The 17,839-nt window shown below is 56.5% G+C and overlaps 1 protein-coding gene across 1 annotated transcript in view; it reads right to left on the reverse strand.

The window, feature by feature from the left end:
- The window catches only part of ARHGAP39 (Rho GTPase activating protein 39), a 152,862-nt gene that overhangs the window by 13,776 nt on the left and 121,247 nt on the right, over positions 1 to 17,839 (reverse strand). Inside the window, exons 4-6 of the mRNA XM_023188294.2 lie at positions 12,586 to 12,669; positions 3,815 to 5,177; positions 1,938 to 2,499 (exon numbers count right to left, since the gene is read on the reverse strand). Coding sequence (XP_023044062.1) covers positions 1,938 to 2,499; positions 3,815 to 5,177; positions 12,586 to 12,669 — 2,009 coding nt within the window. The remainder of the gene's footprint in view (positions 1 to 1,937; positions 2,500 to 3,814; positions 5,178 to 12,585; positions 12,670 to 17,839) is intronic.

Raw genomic sequence — 17,839 nt, forward strand, 5'->3', positions numbered from 1 at the left:
CTGTGCCTGGCTGGGACTCCAGGTGTGAGCCGCTGTGCCTGGCTGGGCCTGTCTTTCTGAGCAGCAGGAGGCTGGCTGGAAGGGTGAGGCTCATTTGGGAAGGGATGGCCACCGTGTATGTGGAGGCCTCTCCTCTGGGCTCAGGGTCAATCAGGGACCCTGACAGATGAACCTAGGAGTGGACCCTGGGGCTGGAGATGGGGTTCTGGCTGTGAGGGTGGCCACAGTACCACAGCCAAGATGCAGGCTGCCTGCCAGTGGGACTGCACAGAGCCCCAGCCCTGCTGTCGCTCCAACCCAGACAGTGCTCTTGGCCTTCATGGGCTTTCCTTGGCAGAGCTCTGAAGCCATGGCCACCCAGGTTGAAGCCTGATTCTTTTCTCCATGCAGGCCAGGACCCCACAGCTATAAGATACGAGGACAAAGGCACACGAGCCTACGTGTGAAGGGCAGTGGCCTGGAACACACACTCCCCTAGGAGGCCACAGCCTCTACTTACACACAGCAGAAACGGCCCAGCCACACACTGGCTAGGCAGCTGGCCCAAGATGAGCCCAAGGAACCTCAGGCCTTTGGCTGTCTCCTGGCCCTTCACTTGCCTCCTCTTGGGTACCCACTGTGGGCTGCATGCTGTGCTGAGCAGCAGGGGCTCCACTCCACAGCCTCCAGCTCAGGCACGACATTCCCAGGCCCTTTTGGAAGAGGGCGAGGAGGTGAACTACAACGCCAACAGGAGCACAGCCCCTAGGACTTCACCTGCTTCTTGAAGGGCCCAAGACCAGGGACTGGGCTTCACGGGCCAGCCCAGCCTGCCTGGCACCCTGCTCTGGTCCCCTTCTGCACATGCAGAGCCCCAGCCGCCTGCCAAGCTCTGCCTCTGCTGTGATTTTGTGTTGAGAAGTCGGGTGAAACTGCATGGCTTCCAAAATCTCCCCACAAACAGCTGACGGGCTGGGTGGTGCCTATACCCAACACTGTCCCCAGGAACCTCCCATTGCCCTGTGGCCTCCACCCTGCCTCTGTGCCCACAGCAGCTTGCAAGCCACCTTCCCCACTCCTGGGCTGGGGGCAATAGGGGTAAAGCCCAGCAAGGCCCTGACCAGGGGCTCAATCTCTGCAGAGGCAAAGGCGAGACCAGGGTGGGCTCTCACTACCACAGAACAGTCTATGACATGTCTGACCTGGAGGGTGTGTGTGCATGCGTGCATTTCTGGACATCAGTTCTGTGGCTGTGCCCTGCAGATACCCACAATGTGAGGCAGAGGGCGGCTTGCTGCGGACACAGGGCTGTCCGGCTGACGGCACCATGGCCTGGGCCCAGCACACCTGAAGCATCGTCTTGGAGAGCCCTGGGCAGACTCTGGCCTCCCACGTTGCCCCAGGCAGCCATCAGGATGGGTTGACAGCTCCAACTTACGACCCCATGGGGCAGCTTCGGGGCAGCTCAGGTGCTGCATGACCTGCATGTGAGCCACGGTCACTGAGCTGCTGCCTGCTCACGGGAGCCTTCTGCCAGAATCATGCCCAGAACAGACAACCTGGGTCTTGCCAGGGTGGTAACCCCTCTAGGCCACGGACGGCAGAAGGCGAGTGCAGCAGGCATGCAGGGCCCTGACCACGGCTGCTCTGCCCTCAGCCTCTTCGTGCCTGCCCTTGTCAGGGAGCGGGACTGGCCGTGGTGGGCTTAGAGCAGAGTGGATGCGGCCATCGAGGTCCCACGCCCTCGTGTCTGCCAGGGCTCTGGAGCTCCTCGCCTCAGTGCTAGGTGGGGCTCCAGAAAGAAGCCACACGGGATGTGGGGTGTTTCGGGAGGTGTGTGTCAAGCCACGGCCCTGTGTGGAGGCCGCCAGGGACTTCACCAGCTGCTGCCCAGCACAGTAGGAGCCCGCTCCACTGCCCTTACCTGAGCTGGAGGCAGAGCCCGCGCATGGCCTTACCTTTGGTGTCGTTGACGGGGTCCATGTGTCGGTAGATGTAGCCTTCCAGGTAGGAGTGGAACTTGGGAGTGGGCGGGAAAAAGGCTAGGCAGATGGCCATGAGCTCCCAGCCGCGGGCCAGGCTCTCCAGGCGGAAGTTCTCAGTGGTCTGCCGGCACAGCTGGATGTAGAGCTCGTCCCGCAGGCCCTGCACGCTCCAGCCCTTGGTGGCGACCTCCAGGGCCACGTGCAGCGGGTCGGCCTTGGCCCGCCGGTCACCCATGTACATTTGAATTAGCTTGAAGAGTTCGCACGCCTCCTTCTTCACGTGCCGGTCGCTCGTCACAATCATGGGCTTCTTGATGGACTCGCTGCTCCAGGCCAGCATGTTGGCGATGGATACCTTCCGCCGGAAGAGGCCCTGAGTGTGCTTGTTGAAGTGCTTGGAGGCCCAGTTCTCGATGTCCGTCTCCGAGGAGGGCTTGCGCAGCGTGAAGGTGGGGAAGACGCAGCTGGAGCTGGGAATGCCGCTGCGGCTCTGCCGGCTGCTCTCGAACTGGGCACAGGCACCAAGGTCCTCAGACTGAGAAGGACAAATGGGGCTGGGCTGTTAGGGGGTGGAGGAGGGCCAGGCAGTTGGGCTCACTGGGCCACAGTCCCCAGAAGTGTGAGCTGGGGCCCCACCAGAGCCAGTCAGGTGAGAGGCCTGCCCTGCTCACCACAAGGCTGGGGCTCTGGAGCCCTGTACTCCCAGGGTGTGGCAGGGCAGCCTGCTGATGGGTGACCCAGGTGACCTGGCTGAGGGTGAAGCAGGAGGAAGGGGAGCATCCGCTGGCATCCCCAGGGAGCTGACCTTACTCTGCCACCCCCTGAGAAGTGTCAGTGCCCTTGTTCAGGCACGAAAGGCTGCAGTTCACACCAGGTAAAAGTGCTGCCTGGTTCCCAATCCCTTCACTGCTGGGACCCCAGGCCCTTCCTCCAGCCTTCACCCCAGGCCGACCTCCAGGAGGCCCCTCCCTGCCTGCTGCTTTGAGAGGACCCTGGTCCACGCACCCGGGGCCTCTCTGTCCTCTTGTCCTCCTGCATCTTGAGCAGTGGACAAAAGCACAGCCTGGAAGCTGTTCTGAGGTCTCCATCCTGGAGACTATGAAGGCCACCCAGGCCCTCAAGGCCTTCCCACCCCACGAATCTCCCTGGGTTCCTCCTCCACCCTCCTGGGTCCTCAGACGCTAGGCCTGCCCTCTGCCTCACCCTGAGGCAGAGGCTTCCTGTGTCTGCAGCCGACCAGTGTGAAAGGCCAGGGTCAGGAGGTGAGAACAAGGAAGGAGATGCTGGACAGAGGTGCACGCGGCCTCCACGGGATCTGGCCTCCATCAGCTCCAGGAGCCAGGTGGGGAACGTGCCAGAGGCCCCAGCCTGGGTGCAACATCCCTGAATTCCTGGGGCCTCTGACCCCTCAGCAGTTCTTCCTACCCGAGGGAGCCTCGGAGACTGGCTTTAGAGAAACACCAGGGAGCCCCCGACACCCTGGCTGCCCGCTCCTCAGGAGCCCAGGCCACGGCTCTGGTGGCCACCACCCTCCCAGTCTGCTGAGGCTGCCTCTGTTCTGTTGCTGGAGTCAGGGTGTGGCCTCCAGCTCCCAGGTGCCCCCAGGATGAGGAAGGCACTGCCAGGGAACCCCCAACAGCCCACACCCCACGGGGGGCCTCCTCGTGGACTCCCGGCTGAGCCCTGACAGCCCACTGGAGTGCCCAGGGCCCCGGAGGCACAGGGCTTCAGAACTCTGTGTGCTGTGTGCACGCCCTGGATGCCAGGTCTCCTGTGCCCAGCCCACGGGGCCCACTCTGACTGCGCTGGCCCCAGGCTCTCAGGCTCAGCCCCGCCCACTGGGCCCTCACCTGTGAGGGGTGGAGGTAGGGCTCTGGCGAGGCCAGGTTGGTCTGCACGGAGACGCTCTTCTCCAGTAGGATCTGGGGGAAGCCGAGCTTCTCAAAGGTGCCCCTCCTCCAGTGCTTGTTCTCCTGCTGGGCCAGCGCCTCATCCTCGCTGAAGGCCCGCACCACCGGCCCGGGCATGGGCAGTGGCAGGGCGCCGTCGCTCTCGTAGCCAGAGCCGTCCTGCTGGGAGTCCCAGCTGCTCCTCTGCTTCATGTGGAAATGGGCCTGCTGCGCCTCCCAGGCCAACCGAGCCTGTGCCAGGAAGGGCTCGGCCGCGCCCCGCGCCCCGTCAGCGTCACCTTCCGCTCGCTTCACAGGAGCGAGGCTGGTCCCGCACGGGGGCTGTTCCTCGGCCAGGGGCTGCTCCACAAGCAGGTCCCCGGGGCCCTCGTTGGGGGTAGCGCTGGTGGCTTGGCACAGAGAGGGCTTTCTGCTCTTTCGCTTGCGCGTGCCCGGGGAGTAGCCTGTGGAGGACAGGGTGTCCTGCTGGCTGGACCAGGACATGGCGTCCTCCTGGGCCTGTGGCAGCGGCGTGGGCGGCTGGCTGTGCCGCAGCTCAGGTCCCTCCATGGTGCTGTAGTCTCCGGACTTGACGCCCAGGCGCTGGTCCCTCAGCAGGCAGGGGCTGGGCTGCAGGGAGTAGGAACCCCCGCCGGGGTTGGGCGCGTACTTGTGCCGCGGGCCGGCGCGCAGCTTGGGGCTGGAGCCCGCCTGCTCCACGTAGACCAGCTGCCGCACGTACTCCCTGCCGGCCGGACTGTACTCCAGGCTCAGGAGGCGCTCGGGGCACTTCTGCTTGGTGAGCACCAGCTGCTGGCAGGGCGAGGGGGGACCCTGCTTGTTGGGCTGGAGGAACGGCCTGGGCTTGCGGCCCGGGGACCGCTGGGGAGAGCCGGCCTGGTAGCCCCCGCCAGCCTCGAACTGCACGTCCATGGGGGGCTCATCGTAGATGGGGGCCTGGTACTCCACTGGGGGCTCCTCGTAGAGCGGGGGCTCATAGCCGTAGCGCGGGGAGGAGGGCTGCGAGTCCCCGGAGGGCTTTCGGGACTGGGCCAGCAGCGGGGAGCTGCTCCCGGGGAGCTCGGCCCTCTTCAGGAAGGGTGATGGCCGCCTCTCTGGGAAGAAGATGGTGCCGTCAGTTTCCGGGGCGAAGGTCTGCAGGCTGGGCGAGTGCTGGCTGCCGGAGGGTCTGCGCGAGCGGACCCCAGGCGGGCCGTCCGGGGCGTAGCCATTGTCCTGGGCGGCGAGAAAGCTGGGCTCGCGGTCAGCGACCTTGATGAGCATGCGCTCTTTGGCGCCCAAGTTCCACCGCAGCGAGGAGGTCCTGCGTGGGGGGTGGACGGGCACAGGTGACTGCCTGCCTGCCTGCGGCTCCCACGAACCCTCTGTTGTACACCTTCCTCACTGGGGCCCTGTGCCCTGGAGCCCCTCACACCTGCCCTGCCCCAGCCCTCGCAGCCCTCCCTCTGGGGCTCCCCTGGAGCTGCCGCCCACGACCAGGCGTCTGTCTGCTCTCATCCCCGCCCCTGACCGCGCACAGAGCTGCTGCTATAACTAGAACCGGGGGCGGCCTCACAGCGGCCCTTACTGTGGATGCTGTGCAGGTGTTCCCCGAGCTGCCTGAGCCGCCAGGCAGGCTCCTGGGCCTTGTGTTCCTGCTGAGCGGTGGCGTTGGACCCGTCCCAGCGGTCCAGGTGAGCCCAGCAGGAGCAGGGCACACCACCAGCATCCCACGGCCCCATTTTCCAACTGGGAGCTCCTGTGAGCTCCAAAAAGACTAACTGTCCTCCTCTGACCCTGCCCCAGTCACCACGCTCACTCCAACATCTGCAGGTGTTCCACTAACACCCGCACCTGGCTAAGGGCACCACAGCTCCCGGAGTCACGCTGTCTGCGTCCTCACCAGTCCTGCCAACCCAGTGCATGAGCCCCACTCCCTCATCCGCAACAAGGGAGAGACCCTGCCCTGGGCAGCACTGCGGAAGCAATGCCACACGTGCTCCACCCCGGAGGCCCAAGGTCAACACTGGTCCTGTGTCCACAGTCGTGCCTGCCACGCAGGGTGCTGGACCCAGGATGCTGCCAGGGAGAGATGAGAGGCCCCTCTGCAACCTTCCATCTCCTGGAGGCCACTTGGGTGTGCTTCTCTATTTGGGACGCATAGCACTTCGTACATCTGGGGCCTGACGTCTTCTACAATTTCCAAATGTTACTTTTACCCTGTTTCCTCTCTCTTCTGAGAATCCAATTGCACTCTTTCTTACTGTACACCACTCTGTTTTTCTGAGACAGAGTCTCGCTCTGTCGCTCTGTTGCCAGGCTGGAGTATAGTGGCACAGTCTTGCCTCACTGCAACCTCCGCCTCCCAAGTTCAAGTGATTCTCCTGCCTCAGCCTCCTGAGTAGCTGGGATTACAGGCATGTGCCACCACGCCCAGTTAATTTTTGTATTTTTAGTAGAGAGATGGGGTTTCATCATGTTGGCCAGGCTGGTCTCGAACTCCTGACCTTGTGATTCGCCCACCTTGGCCTCCCAAAGTGCTGGGATTACAGGTGTGAGCCACCTCGCCCAGCCCCACGTGGTTTTCATGCTGTGTTCTGCAGCAGTTTCCATCGCTTGGCAGCTCCACACTTCAGAATATTTTCTTCTCGGCTACCTTCCAGTTTACTACTTTTCTATTCAGCTACATTTAATCTGCTCTTAAACGCATTGTCTTAGTCCATCCAGGCTTCTATAACAAAATACTACAAATGAGGTAGCTTAAAAATAGGGAATGGCTGGGAACGATGGCTCACGTCTGTAATCCAAAGACTTTGGGAAGCTGAGGCAGGAGGATCACTTGAGTCCAGGGGTTGAAGACCAGCCCAGGCAACAGAGCAAGTCCCCATTTCTATAAAAACAAAAAATAATTAGCCGAATATGGTAGTGTGCTCCTGTAGTCCCAGCTACTCAGGAAGCTGGGGCGGGAGGATCGCTTAAGCTCAGGGAGGCCAAAGCTGCAGTGAGCCACGATCGCATCACTGCTCTCCAGCCTGGGTGACAGAGTGAGACCCTGTTTAAAAAAAGTAAATAAATAAAAATAAAGGCTGGGCGTGGTGGCTCAAGCCTGTTCCCAGCACTTTGGGAGGCCGAGGATCACGAGGTCAGGAGATCGAGACCATCCTGGCTAACCTGGTGAAACCCCATCTCTACTAAAACATACAAAAACTAGCCGGGCGAGGTGGCGGGCGCCTATAGTCCCAGCTACGCGGGAGGTTGAGCCAGGAGAATGGCGTAAACCTGGGAGGCGGAGCTTGTAGTGAGCTGAGATCCGGCCATTGCACTCCAGCCTGGGCCACAGAGTGAGACTCCGTCTCAAAAAATAAAAAATAAAAAATAAATAAATAAATAAATAAATAACTAAATACAAAGAGCCCCAGGAATTTGGCCAGGCATAGTGGCTCACATCTGTAATCCCAGCACTTGGGGAGGCTGAGGTGGGAGGATCACTTCTAGCCAGGAGTTTGAGACCAGCCTGGGCAACAGTTAAAACAAAAAACAAAAAAAGTAGAAACCCCACACATTTTACAAGCCAGTTGTGTCCCTCTGATTGATGTGGGGTCTTTCTGGACAAGGCCACATTCTCCATTGCCTGGGGGGTTGTTGAGGCAAGACCAGGAAGACATGGCACCCCCTGACCTGCTGGCCGGGCGGCAGTCTGCTCTAGAACACTGGGCTGTGGGCCCGCTCAGCATGGCCACACCACCCAGGCGAGAAGTCAGGGCAGCAGCCAGGGGCAGAGTGCAGGTGCCTGTTCCCGGGATTTCTGCTCGTGGCTGCTGGAGGCTGCTCCCAACCTGACACTAGGGGCTAGCCAGGCAGAGTGGATGGTGGCAAGCCAGTATGGCAGGGGCCACCAAACCCTGAGGGCCAGCTGTGGTGTCAACCCCTCCATGGCCTGGGGACACTGAGGGGTAAAGGGCTCCAGAGTTCAGGAGATCTGGGGTTGAACTCCAGTCTGTTGCTCTGTGGCTACAAAGGCTCAGATTTCACTTAATATCTTTCTGCCTCAGTTTCCTCCTCAGTTATGATGAAGAGTCAACAAAACAATGTGCATGTAGTAAGGCCCTGAGCTCAGCACTGACACAGAAAACCCTTGGTAAATGTGAACCACCAGTTTCACATTTCTGTGACTCTTTTTACCACTTAACAGATACTGCCTTAGGCCTGAGCCAGGACTAGGGAAGGGCTGGCACACGGTCCCAGCACAGGGTGCCCTGCTGTGTGTCCCCAGGGAGGTGCCTTTCTGCTGTCCGTCTAGGGTTGCTGAGGGAGGATGAGGGGCTGGCAGGTGGCCGGGAGGGTGGGGTAAGTGTGACGGGAGGTGAGGGCACGGGAAAGGCTTGCTGGTCAGATGCCACACTCTATCCCAGGAATGGACAGGGGTTCTGCCCAGCTGGGGCAGAGAGGAAGAAAGGTAAGAAGGCCAGAGGACCTGCCCCCATGCCGATGATCCCACCTGGCCAGGGGAGGAGGCTGGCACTGCCACGCGTGTGTGCCAAGCACCTCCTCAATACAGGCGGAGGCCTGTGCCGAGCACCTGAGTCACAGATGGGGAAGCCCCAAGAGGCCCAGACACTAACCCCAGGCCATGCAGCACAGACTCCGTGGCAGCTAGGTGAGGACCACGCTAGGTGAGGACCACGCTAGGTGCGGACCATGCCCCATGGTGCCCAGAGTGTCTCTTAAGAGGTCTCTCGCTCTGCCCCACCCACCCTTCTGCCATCTAGGCAGCTCCACTCTCTCCCTGGGGCAGCTCCTGAGCCTGCGTTTCCCCAACCCCATCGCCTGGCCCTTCTCCTCAGCTCCCCCAAATCACATCCAGTCTCCAGGCCCCGCCGACTGTAATTCTCACCCCTAGTTGGCTGAGCTTGTCCCGGGCCCCTGGGGAGCACTAAACAGCACCCATGGCTCAGCTGCCCCTGCTGGGCTTCCTCCTGGGCAATGTCTGCCCTTTCAGCTGGTCTGGCCTCCCCGACGGGCCTTCACAGCCCCTCTTCCTGAGCCCAGCTCGTTCCCATGTCTCTGGGGCAAGTGGAATCCCAGGCCTCTCTCTCCTCCCCCTACTGTAACCTGTCCTTCTCCTCCTCACCCTCCCTCCATACCTCTGTAGGGCAGGGGCACCAGTGCAGAAAGACCATCTCCCCCATCTCTCAATAAAACAGAAGTCAAACATCACAACACAGGTTGTTCAGTGGACACTTCCAAACTGCAAGGGAAGTTGGAAAATCTTAAGAGCGGTGGTGGCCTCTGAAAATGCTGAAGTCAGGCGGGCAGGGCAGACTCAGTGACAGAGGACAGGATGACACTCAGGGCCTTGAGGGCTGTTTCTCCCAGAGCCTATTTTTGGAGGAAGAATTGGGAGCGCTGCACATAAACCAAAGCAGAAACAAAACCACAGCCAGAAGCGCTTCCCTGCTGCTTTCGCTTCTAAGACACGGCTGCTGTGCATGCAAAGCCTGGATGGAGCCGGGAGAAGTGGGCGGCGGCAGCAGCCGACAGGCTCCCAACCCAATGCCGCAGGTTTCCGAGGAAAACACTCCGCCAAAGCTCCTAAGTACAGACACAGCTACACTCACACAGAACAAGAAACCATACGTCTGAAATTCTGCTTGAAAAACAACTTCACTCCTCCAGGCCCTGAGTCCCCCTGTGACCTCACGCTCATCTGTGTTCCCTCTGGGCGTGACCCTGCCAGGCTGCCTGCCAGGGCAACCCCACTGCTATCCCTGCTGTTCTAGGTGTGGTCTCTTGATGCCCTGAGTGCTGGTATCCAGCTGGTGACATTTTTTTTTTTTCCTATCTCAATATGCAGAGAACACCAGAAGCAATGTGCTTTTACCAGGCTGAGGTAGTAGGACGCCTTTGCTGCAACTCAGGGCTGGGTCAGCTCCCTGGCTTTTGTTTATAATTTCTTTTTCCTGAGTGAACTGCGTCCGTATAAGTTATTTCACAGGGACTTTATTTCTTGCCATCTCACATGGCATCACACTGGCCCATTACGCTGATGGCAGCTTGTGGAAGGAAGCACCAGGCATGCTCTCTGGGCAGAGTGGGGCTGCCAAGGCCTCCCGAGCCCAGCAGGCCCGGCTGGCTCTCTTCTGTTCTGCTCTCAGCCCCTGGAGGGCTGGCGTGGGGCTGGACACCACCTCTCCTCCCACTTCCCAGAAGCACCCGCATGGCTGTGGCAGCTCACACCCAGGCCTCCAGCATGTCCAGAGGGAAGCTTCACTCCTGATGGGAGTCCAGGTTGGCTGAGGGCGGTATCTCCTACGAGCAGCCACAATGGGACCCTGGCACACTCAACATTCCACCCCAGATGTTGGCACTGTCTGTAATTGTGCCCAGCTTGCTGCATGGCAGGCCCTCTCACTGACTCCCCAAGGAAGATAAGTTCCCTCCTTCCAGAAGCCCTAGATCACAGGGAGAACTGGCTTGGCAGATTCCACTCGGTGCCTGCTCTCAACCAATCTACAAGTGCCATTCTGGCGAGCGTGAGTCCCACACCCACGTATCATGAGAACACACAGAGCACGCAGGTTTCAGCAAAAAGGACTGAGAACGTCTCAGGACAGGTCTGGCTATCCACTTCCCGGCCCTGCTCCACCTTCCCAGCTAAACATGCGTGCATCACCCCAGGGCACTGCCGCCCCAGACACGCATGCATCACCCCAGGGCGCAGAAATCCCCCCGAGGCAGTGCCCTGCTGCTGCACACTGGCAGGCCTCCCTCATCCCCTGTGGACCCAGTGTCGTCTTCTTCCAGACACCACTGAACCTCTGTCCCAAGGTCTCAGTGACAGGATGACAGTGACAGGGGAGGGGCATGAGGAGGTGGCCAAGCTGCCTGGTGTGGAGCAGCCCCCAACCAGGTCACTGGAGGAGGCCAGGCTGCCACCACCACACTGGCCAAGGGCCAGGGATCGCCCTCAGGGATGCACAGCACTGCTCACAGCAAACGCTGGGCTGGGCCGCCCAATGCAGTGGCAAGGCCTCTGCTCCCTGCCAGGTCCAGAGGGAGCCCAATGCCCCACACAGAGCTCGATGTGGGCTGTCTCCTCCCAGACATTAGTTTACGGCCCAGAGGTGCAGCTGCTGGCCCTGTGTCAGGGGGGCCTGGCCAGCATATGGACACACTCGTGGTCTGAACAGAGATCTTCATCAGGCTGAATCACCAGCCAGGTGAAAGGTGCCAGCCTCTGAGAGGGGCCAAAGGCACAGCAGAGGCAGAGGCCACAGGAAGCGCAGCCACTGGAGGGTTGCGGGGGCTGCGGACCTCCGGGAGGATCCTTGGACCTTCGTGGAGACCAAGACCTGGTATGTCAGCTCGTGGGGCCAGAGTTGGCTCCATGGGACTGAAGGAGGCTGAGCCACCAGAATGGCCTGGCAGGTGTGAGGGGCAGGACGCTGGGGCAGGGTTAGCTCAGCAACCCATCCCCACTCCTGACATCCCCAGAGAGGCCAGAAGGTCCTCCTCACCTCACCTGGGACACCTGCTTCCCTGAAAGCTCTGTGGGAGCTGCAGATGAGCTCAGGGATACTGCCAGTGAGTCGGACTCTTGATTCTGGGGAGAATGGTGCCCTGGTGATGGCAGAGCTGAGGCGGTGCCTGGCAAACAAAGACCAGGTGGGCCCGTCCACCATGAAGGATGCAGTCGTGCTGGTCCACTAAGCACATGCTGGGTCTGCAGGAAGCCCCAAGGCTGGTGACCAGAGCCAGGACCTGACCTGCCACAGTGGCGTGGTCCTTCCACTACGAGCTCTGTCACTTTGCACTGACCACTGAGTCAGCTGCCCAGATCCATCTCACTGATGAGGAAACGGAAGCTCGGGAAGGCTATAAAACCTGTCCTCCATCCAACAGCCACACTGCTGGGACCAGGGCAGCCTCTAAATCCCTGCCGCAACCCTAATGTCCAACACACACAAACGTAAGAAACAAACCGTCACCACTTCCAAGCTCCAGCTGTTCAATCGTCCGTGCAAAATGCCAGAGTCCCTTCGGGTCCTCCAGTTCCTCCCCAGCACCACAGTGCTCCTGGGTGGTCCGTGCTGCGGAGACCCACCCCCCTACAGAAACAGCAGCTGGCCCTGGCCCTGCATCTCCCGCAGCCAACTGGTCACCACCTGGCCAAGGAGGAGAAATCCAGGTGCCTGCCCCTGCCTGGACATCCTGGGAGGTGGAGGGAGCGCCCTGCCCGCCCAGTGTGAAGGCAGTAGGTCTTAAGGGGGGTCTCCAGAACCTTCCAGCAGTCTGTGAGGCTGACCCAGGACTACTGGAAGCCAAAGCCCACCTCTCCACTGTGACTAGCGCCAACCTTCCAGGCGGGCCTGGCAAGTGCTTTGGCACGTGTGGCCTGAGCTGCCAGGGGTGGACCTAACTGAGGACCCTCCAGCACTTTGCTGCTCCACCAGCAGGAGGGAAGCCCCTCAGGCTCCAGGCTGCTTAAGCTAGGCAGAGACAAAGTTCCTAGACAGGGGCTGCCAATGGGGCTTCTGGGGCATAGACCTGGGGCAGCTCTAAGGGGCTTCTGCCCAGGCCCCTGGCACTGTGGCCTCCACGGCCTTTCCAGCTCTGGCCCTGTGGTGTTGCTGTTACGCACCACGCACCTCCCGCTCGCAGTGAACCTGGCTCGCTGAGGAGCCCCACCCTCCCATCAGCAAACAGGGCCACGCCTGAGACACGGGTTCTACCTGTAGTGAAGAAGCTGGCCGTCCACACTGTAATCCCGGTAAATCTCATAGTCCTTCTCAAGAAACACTCCTGGTGGTGAAGAACTGAAATACAGTAAAATGAAAGAGACATGAATGTAAGCACAATCATTTAAAAATACCATAACCAGCCTCTCCCTGACTTAAGAATGTGGCACTGCCACCTCAGTTTCCTGGAAATAACCTGGTTCCTGCCCACAGGCTGGATTCTTCATCTTCTGCCCTGAGTCCACCTCCTTCTAGCAGGGACACACCACTGTGGCCCATCCAGAGGCCAGGGGGCAGCTGGGACACCTGGATTTCAGAAGCTTGAACCACTGGAGCTGGGGGTACTGTTCTAAGGGCACAGAGATGGGGTTAGTGAGAATCACAGCTTCAGCCAGACATAGAAAGATGACCTGGGAAGGAAGCTTGGTTAGAAATACCCTTGGAGACTGTGACTGCTGAACGTCAGGGTCTGGAACATAACAAATATCTGTGAAATGAATGGCTGAGTAGGCGATTATCCCGACAGATATTCACAGATATGTGATCAAACTGGTAAGTATTTATGATTTAAAACAACTCTCAGTAGTCCAGAAGTAGAAGAAAATTTACTTAATCTGATTAAGAATATCCAAATTAGGCCGGGCGTGGTGGCTCAAGCCTGTAATCCCAGCACTTTGGGAGGCCGAGACGGGCGGATCACGAGGTCAGGAGATCGAGACCATCCTGGCTAACACTGTGAAACCCCGTCTCTACTAAAAAATACAAAAAAAAAAAAAAACTAGCCGGGCGAGGTGGCGGGCGCCTGTAGTCCCAGCTACTCGGGAGGCTGAGGCAGGAGAATGGCGTAAACCCGGGAGGCGGAGCTTGCAGTGACCTGAGATCCGGCCACTGCACTCCAGCCCGGGCGACAGAGCAAGACTCTGTCTCAAAAAAAAAAAAAAAAAAAAAAAGAATATCCAAATTAAACTCAAGACCTTCAGTGCATTTAGTGGCAAAAGGCTGAGAGCAAACCCACGAAAGTCAACGCAAGACTTATTTATCCTTACCACCACTGTTTAATACAATATTGGAAGTGCTAGGCAATGCATTTGGACAAGAAAAAAAAAAAAACACAAAAGATTCAAATATTTGAAAGGAAGACCTACAACTGATCATCAGTTGTCAGCCTAGAGGAATTAAAGCAATTGAATGAGAAACGAGCAGCAGCGTGCAGAGACTTCGCTTACGTGCCACCTGCCATCAGAGGCTGTGCTGTGTGGTGGTGACTGGCTGGAAACCAAGCTCACCTTTATTAAAACAACAGTAACAACAAAAGTAGTAGGCACAGGTCAGTGAGGAATGTGCTGTATCAGTGTGATTAAAATTGTCAAGTCTTGTTGAGACACACAAAGGAAGACTTGAATACATAACAGAGAAACACACTCCTGAATGGGAAAATTCAATAAACATAAAGAGATGACTTCTTTCTAAATTAGTTAATACGTTTAATGTCTTTTTTTTTTTTTGGCGGGAGGATGGAGTCTCACTTTCTCACCCTGGCTTGAGTGCAGTGGTGCCATCTTGATTTCGGCTTGCTGCAACCTCCATCTCCCAGGTTCAAGCAATTCTCCTGCTTTGGCCTCCCAAGTAGCTGGGACTATAGGCGCCCGCCACCATGCCTGGCTAATTTTTGTATTTTTATTAGAGACAGGGTTTTGCCATGTTGATCAGGCTACTCTCGAACTCCTGACATCAGGTGATCCACCTGCCTTGGCCTCCCAAAGTGCTGGGATTACAGGCATGAGCCACCACGCTGAGCCATATAATTCTAATAATAATTTCATTAAGTGGCAACAGTAGGGAGCTAAAGAAAAATTTCCAGCAGGAGTGCTTTCAGAACTTAAGAATGTTTGGTATGTTCATCCCCTACTCTGCTCCCTGCAAAAAGCCCCATGTAAAAATAGCTGAGAAGTAATCCAGAAAGGATTATATAAACAGTAATATAAAGCTACATAATTAGGCTGGGCACTGTGGCTCATGCCTGTAATCCCAGCACTTTGGGAGGCTGAGGTGGGTGGATCACTTGAAGTCAGGAGTTCGAGACCAGCCTGGCCAACATGGCAAAACCTCATTTCTATGAAAAATACAAAAACTAGGGCCGGGCACGGTAGCTCACACCGTAATCCCAGCACTTTGGGAGGCCGAGGTACGCGGATCACAAGGTCAAGAGTTCAAGACCAGCCTGGCAATATGGTGAAACCCTGTCTCTACTAAAAATATAAAAAATTAGCCAGATGTAGGCCGGGCACGGTGGCTCAAGCCTGTAATCCCAGCACTTTGGGAGGCTGAGACGGGCAGATCACAAGGTCAGGAGATCGAGACCATCCTGGCTAACATGGTGAAACCCTGTCTCTACTAAAAAATACAAAAAACTAGCCAGGCAAGGTGGCGGGTGCCTGTAGTCCTAGCTACTTGGGAGGCTGAGGCAGGAGAATGGCGTAAACTTGGGAGGTGGAGCTTGCAGTGAGCTGAGATCGGGCCACTGCACTCCAGTCTGGGCGACAAAGCAAGACTCCGTCTCAAAAAAAAAAAAATTAGCCAGGTGTGGTGGTGCACACCTGTAGTGCCAGCTACTCGGGAGGCTCAGGCAGGAGACCTGCTTGAATCTGGGAGGCGGAGCTTGCAGTGAGCCAAGATCACTCAACTGCACTCCAGCCTGGGTGACAGAGTGAGACTCTGTCTCAAAAACAAAACAAAACAAAAAACAAACAAAAGAAAAAACCCCCCAAAACTAGCCAGGTATGGTGATTCATGCCTGTGGTCACCGTATCAGGAGAACTGTTTGAACCCGGGAGGCGGAGGTTTGCAGTGAGCCGAGATCATGCAACTACACTCCAGCCTGGGCGACAGAGCGACTCTGTCTCAAACAAACAAACCCCAGCACTAGCCGGCACGGTGACACATGCCTGCGGTCACCGTATCAGGAGAATCATTTGAACCCGGGAGGTGGCGGTTTGCAGTGAGCCGAGATCATGCAACTGTACTGCAGCCTGGGCGACAGAGCGACTCTGTCTCAAAAAAAAAAAGCTACATAATTAAAGCAGTGTGGTACTAGCAGACGGATGGATTCTGGAATGCAACAGAAAGCCCAAGTATTGACCCAAATATATACAAGAATTCAGGAGACAGGGATTAAAATTTTTGTACACAGCAAGTAGGCTGGAGACCAGTCATGTGTCTGGCGACAGGGACTAGGTAAGCACACTGGTCCTACTGCGAAATAGGACGTGGCTGCTGCAATACGGTTGTGGTAAAATATTTTAAAAACCTCAAGGATATATGCCAGAAAATGAATGCAGGTTGATGATCCCTTATCTAAAATGCTTGGGATTGAAGTGTTTTGGATTTTGGATTTTTTAGGATTTTGGAATATCTACATATACATATACAAAATGAGATATCTTGGAATAGGACCCAAGTCGAAATACAAAATTCATTTATGTTTCATATATACCTTATCCACACAACCTGAAGGCAATTTTATATAATATGTTTAATAATTCTGTGCATGAAACAAAGTTCTGACTGTTTTAACTGCAGGTCTGGTGTGGCATTTTCCACTTGTGGCATCATGTTGACACTCAGAAAGTTCCAGATTATGGAGCATTTTGAATTTTGTGTGCTTGGCCTGTGGTAGACAGCACTAATATCTATTACAAGTGTTTATTTTCTTTTATGTAATTATACATATTTTCTATGATGAAAGTACACTGCTTCTCAAATAAAAAGGTCATTTAAAAATGTTTTAAAATCAGTTGTATAAGCAAATGGCAAAGTGGCCGGGCACAGTGACTCACGCCTGTAATCCCAGCACTTTGGGAGGCCAAGGTGGGGAGATCACTTGAGGTCAAGAGTTCGAGACCAGCCTGACCAACATGGTGAAACCCCGTCTCTACTAAAAATACAATAAGTAGCCAGGTGTGGTGGCGGGTGCTTGTAATCCCAGCTACTCGGGTGGCTGAGTCAGGAGAATTGCTTGAACTCAGGAGGCGGAGGTTGTAGTGAGCTGAGATCTTGCCACTGCACTCCAGCCTGGGCAACAGAACGAGACTCCATCTCAAAAACGAAAAAAAATAAAAAAACAAGTGGTAAATGTTGAAGTTGGCTGGTGGTCAATATCTTCAAACACATAATTATGGTACAGAACAAAAAGCCAGAAATATGGAATATGTCTCTATGGAAAACCACACAGGCAAAGACATCTCTACTACTGCTGTATCTGTATCAGTGCATCCCTCCTGCCGTTTCTGACTGGTCACCTGACTAAGGCCCTGCAAGTGAGTCTTCAATATCATGCTCTTGAGGACCACTGGAGTGTGGGCTTTTCTGTTATTGAACTAGATGAGTATCATGTTCCTGAGGCAGTAATGCCGTGGCTGTGCTAGCAGAGCACTCTGTCAACACTACTCCAGCAAGTACTCATCACAATAGACTCAACTTACACAGCTGTCAGAAACTCTGAAATGGAGCATTTCATCATGGCAGAATTACTTTACAAAAACAAAAATGACCCTTACACTAATGTACGTTCTCACATGACTCACTCGTTGTTCACTGATGGGAAGTTAATGACCTTGTGTTGATTACAGCATGTAAAACTGTGTCAAGAGATGACAAACTTGCTTAAGACTATTAGCCTTTTGGCAAGAAAAGTTGCTTGAGGAATTGAGGACAGTGAGAGCAACACAACAGCCCTAGGACCCCAGTGGTTTCCATCGGACCCCAGTGGTTTCCGTCGGACCCCAGTGGTTTCCGTTGGACCCCAGTGGTTTCCGTCACACTCCAGTGGTTTCTGTCGGACTCCAGTGGTTTCCGTCACAATCCAGTGGTTTCCACCACACTCCAGTGGTTTCTGTCGGACCCCAGTGGTTTCCGTCACACTCCAGTGGTTTCCGTCGGACCCCTGTGGTTTGCGTCGGACCCCAGTGGTTTGCGTCGGACCCCAGAGGTTTGTGTCAGGCCCCAGTGGTTTCCATCACACTCCAGTGGTTTCCATCAGACCCCAGTGGTTTCCATCAGACCCCCGTGGTTTCCACCACACTCCAGTGGTTCCCGTCAGACCCCAGTGGTTTCCGTTGGATCCCAGTGGTTTCCATCACACTCCAGTGGTTTCCACCACACTCCAGTGGTTTCCATTGGACCCCAGTGGTTTCCATCACACTCCAGTGGTTTCCGTCGGACCCCAGTGGTTTCCGTCGGACCCCAGTGG

Source organism: Piliocolobus tephrosceles, chromosome 7, assembly GCF_002776525.5.
Source record: "Piliocolobus tephrosceles isolate RC106 chromosome 7, ASM277652v3, whole genome shotgun sequence".
Taxonomy (NCBI): domain Eukaryota; kingdom Metazoa; phylum Chordata; class Mammalia; order Primates; family Cercopithecidae; genus Piliocolobus; species Piliocolobus tephrosceles.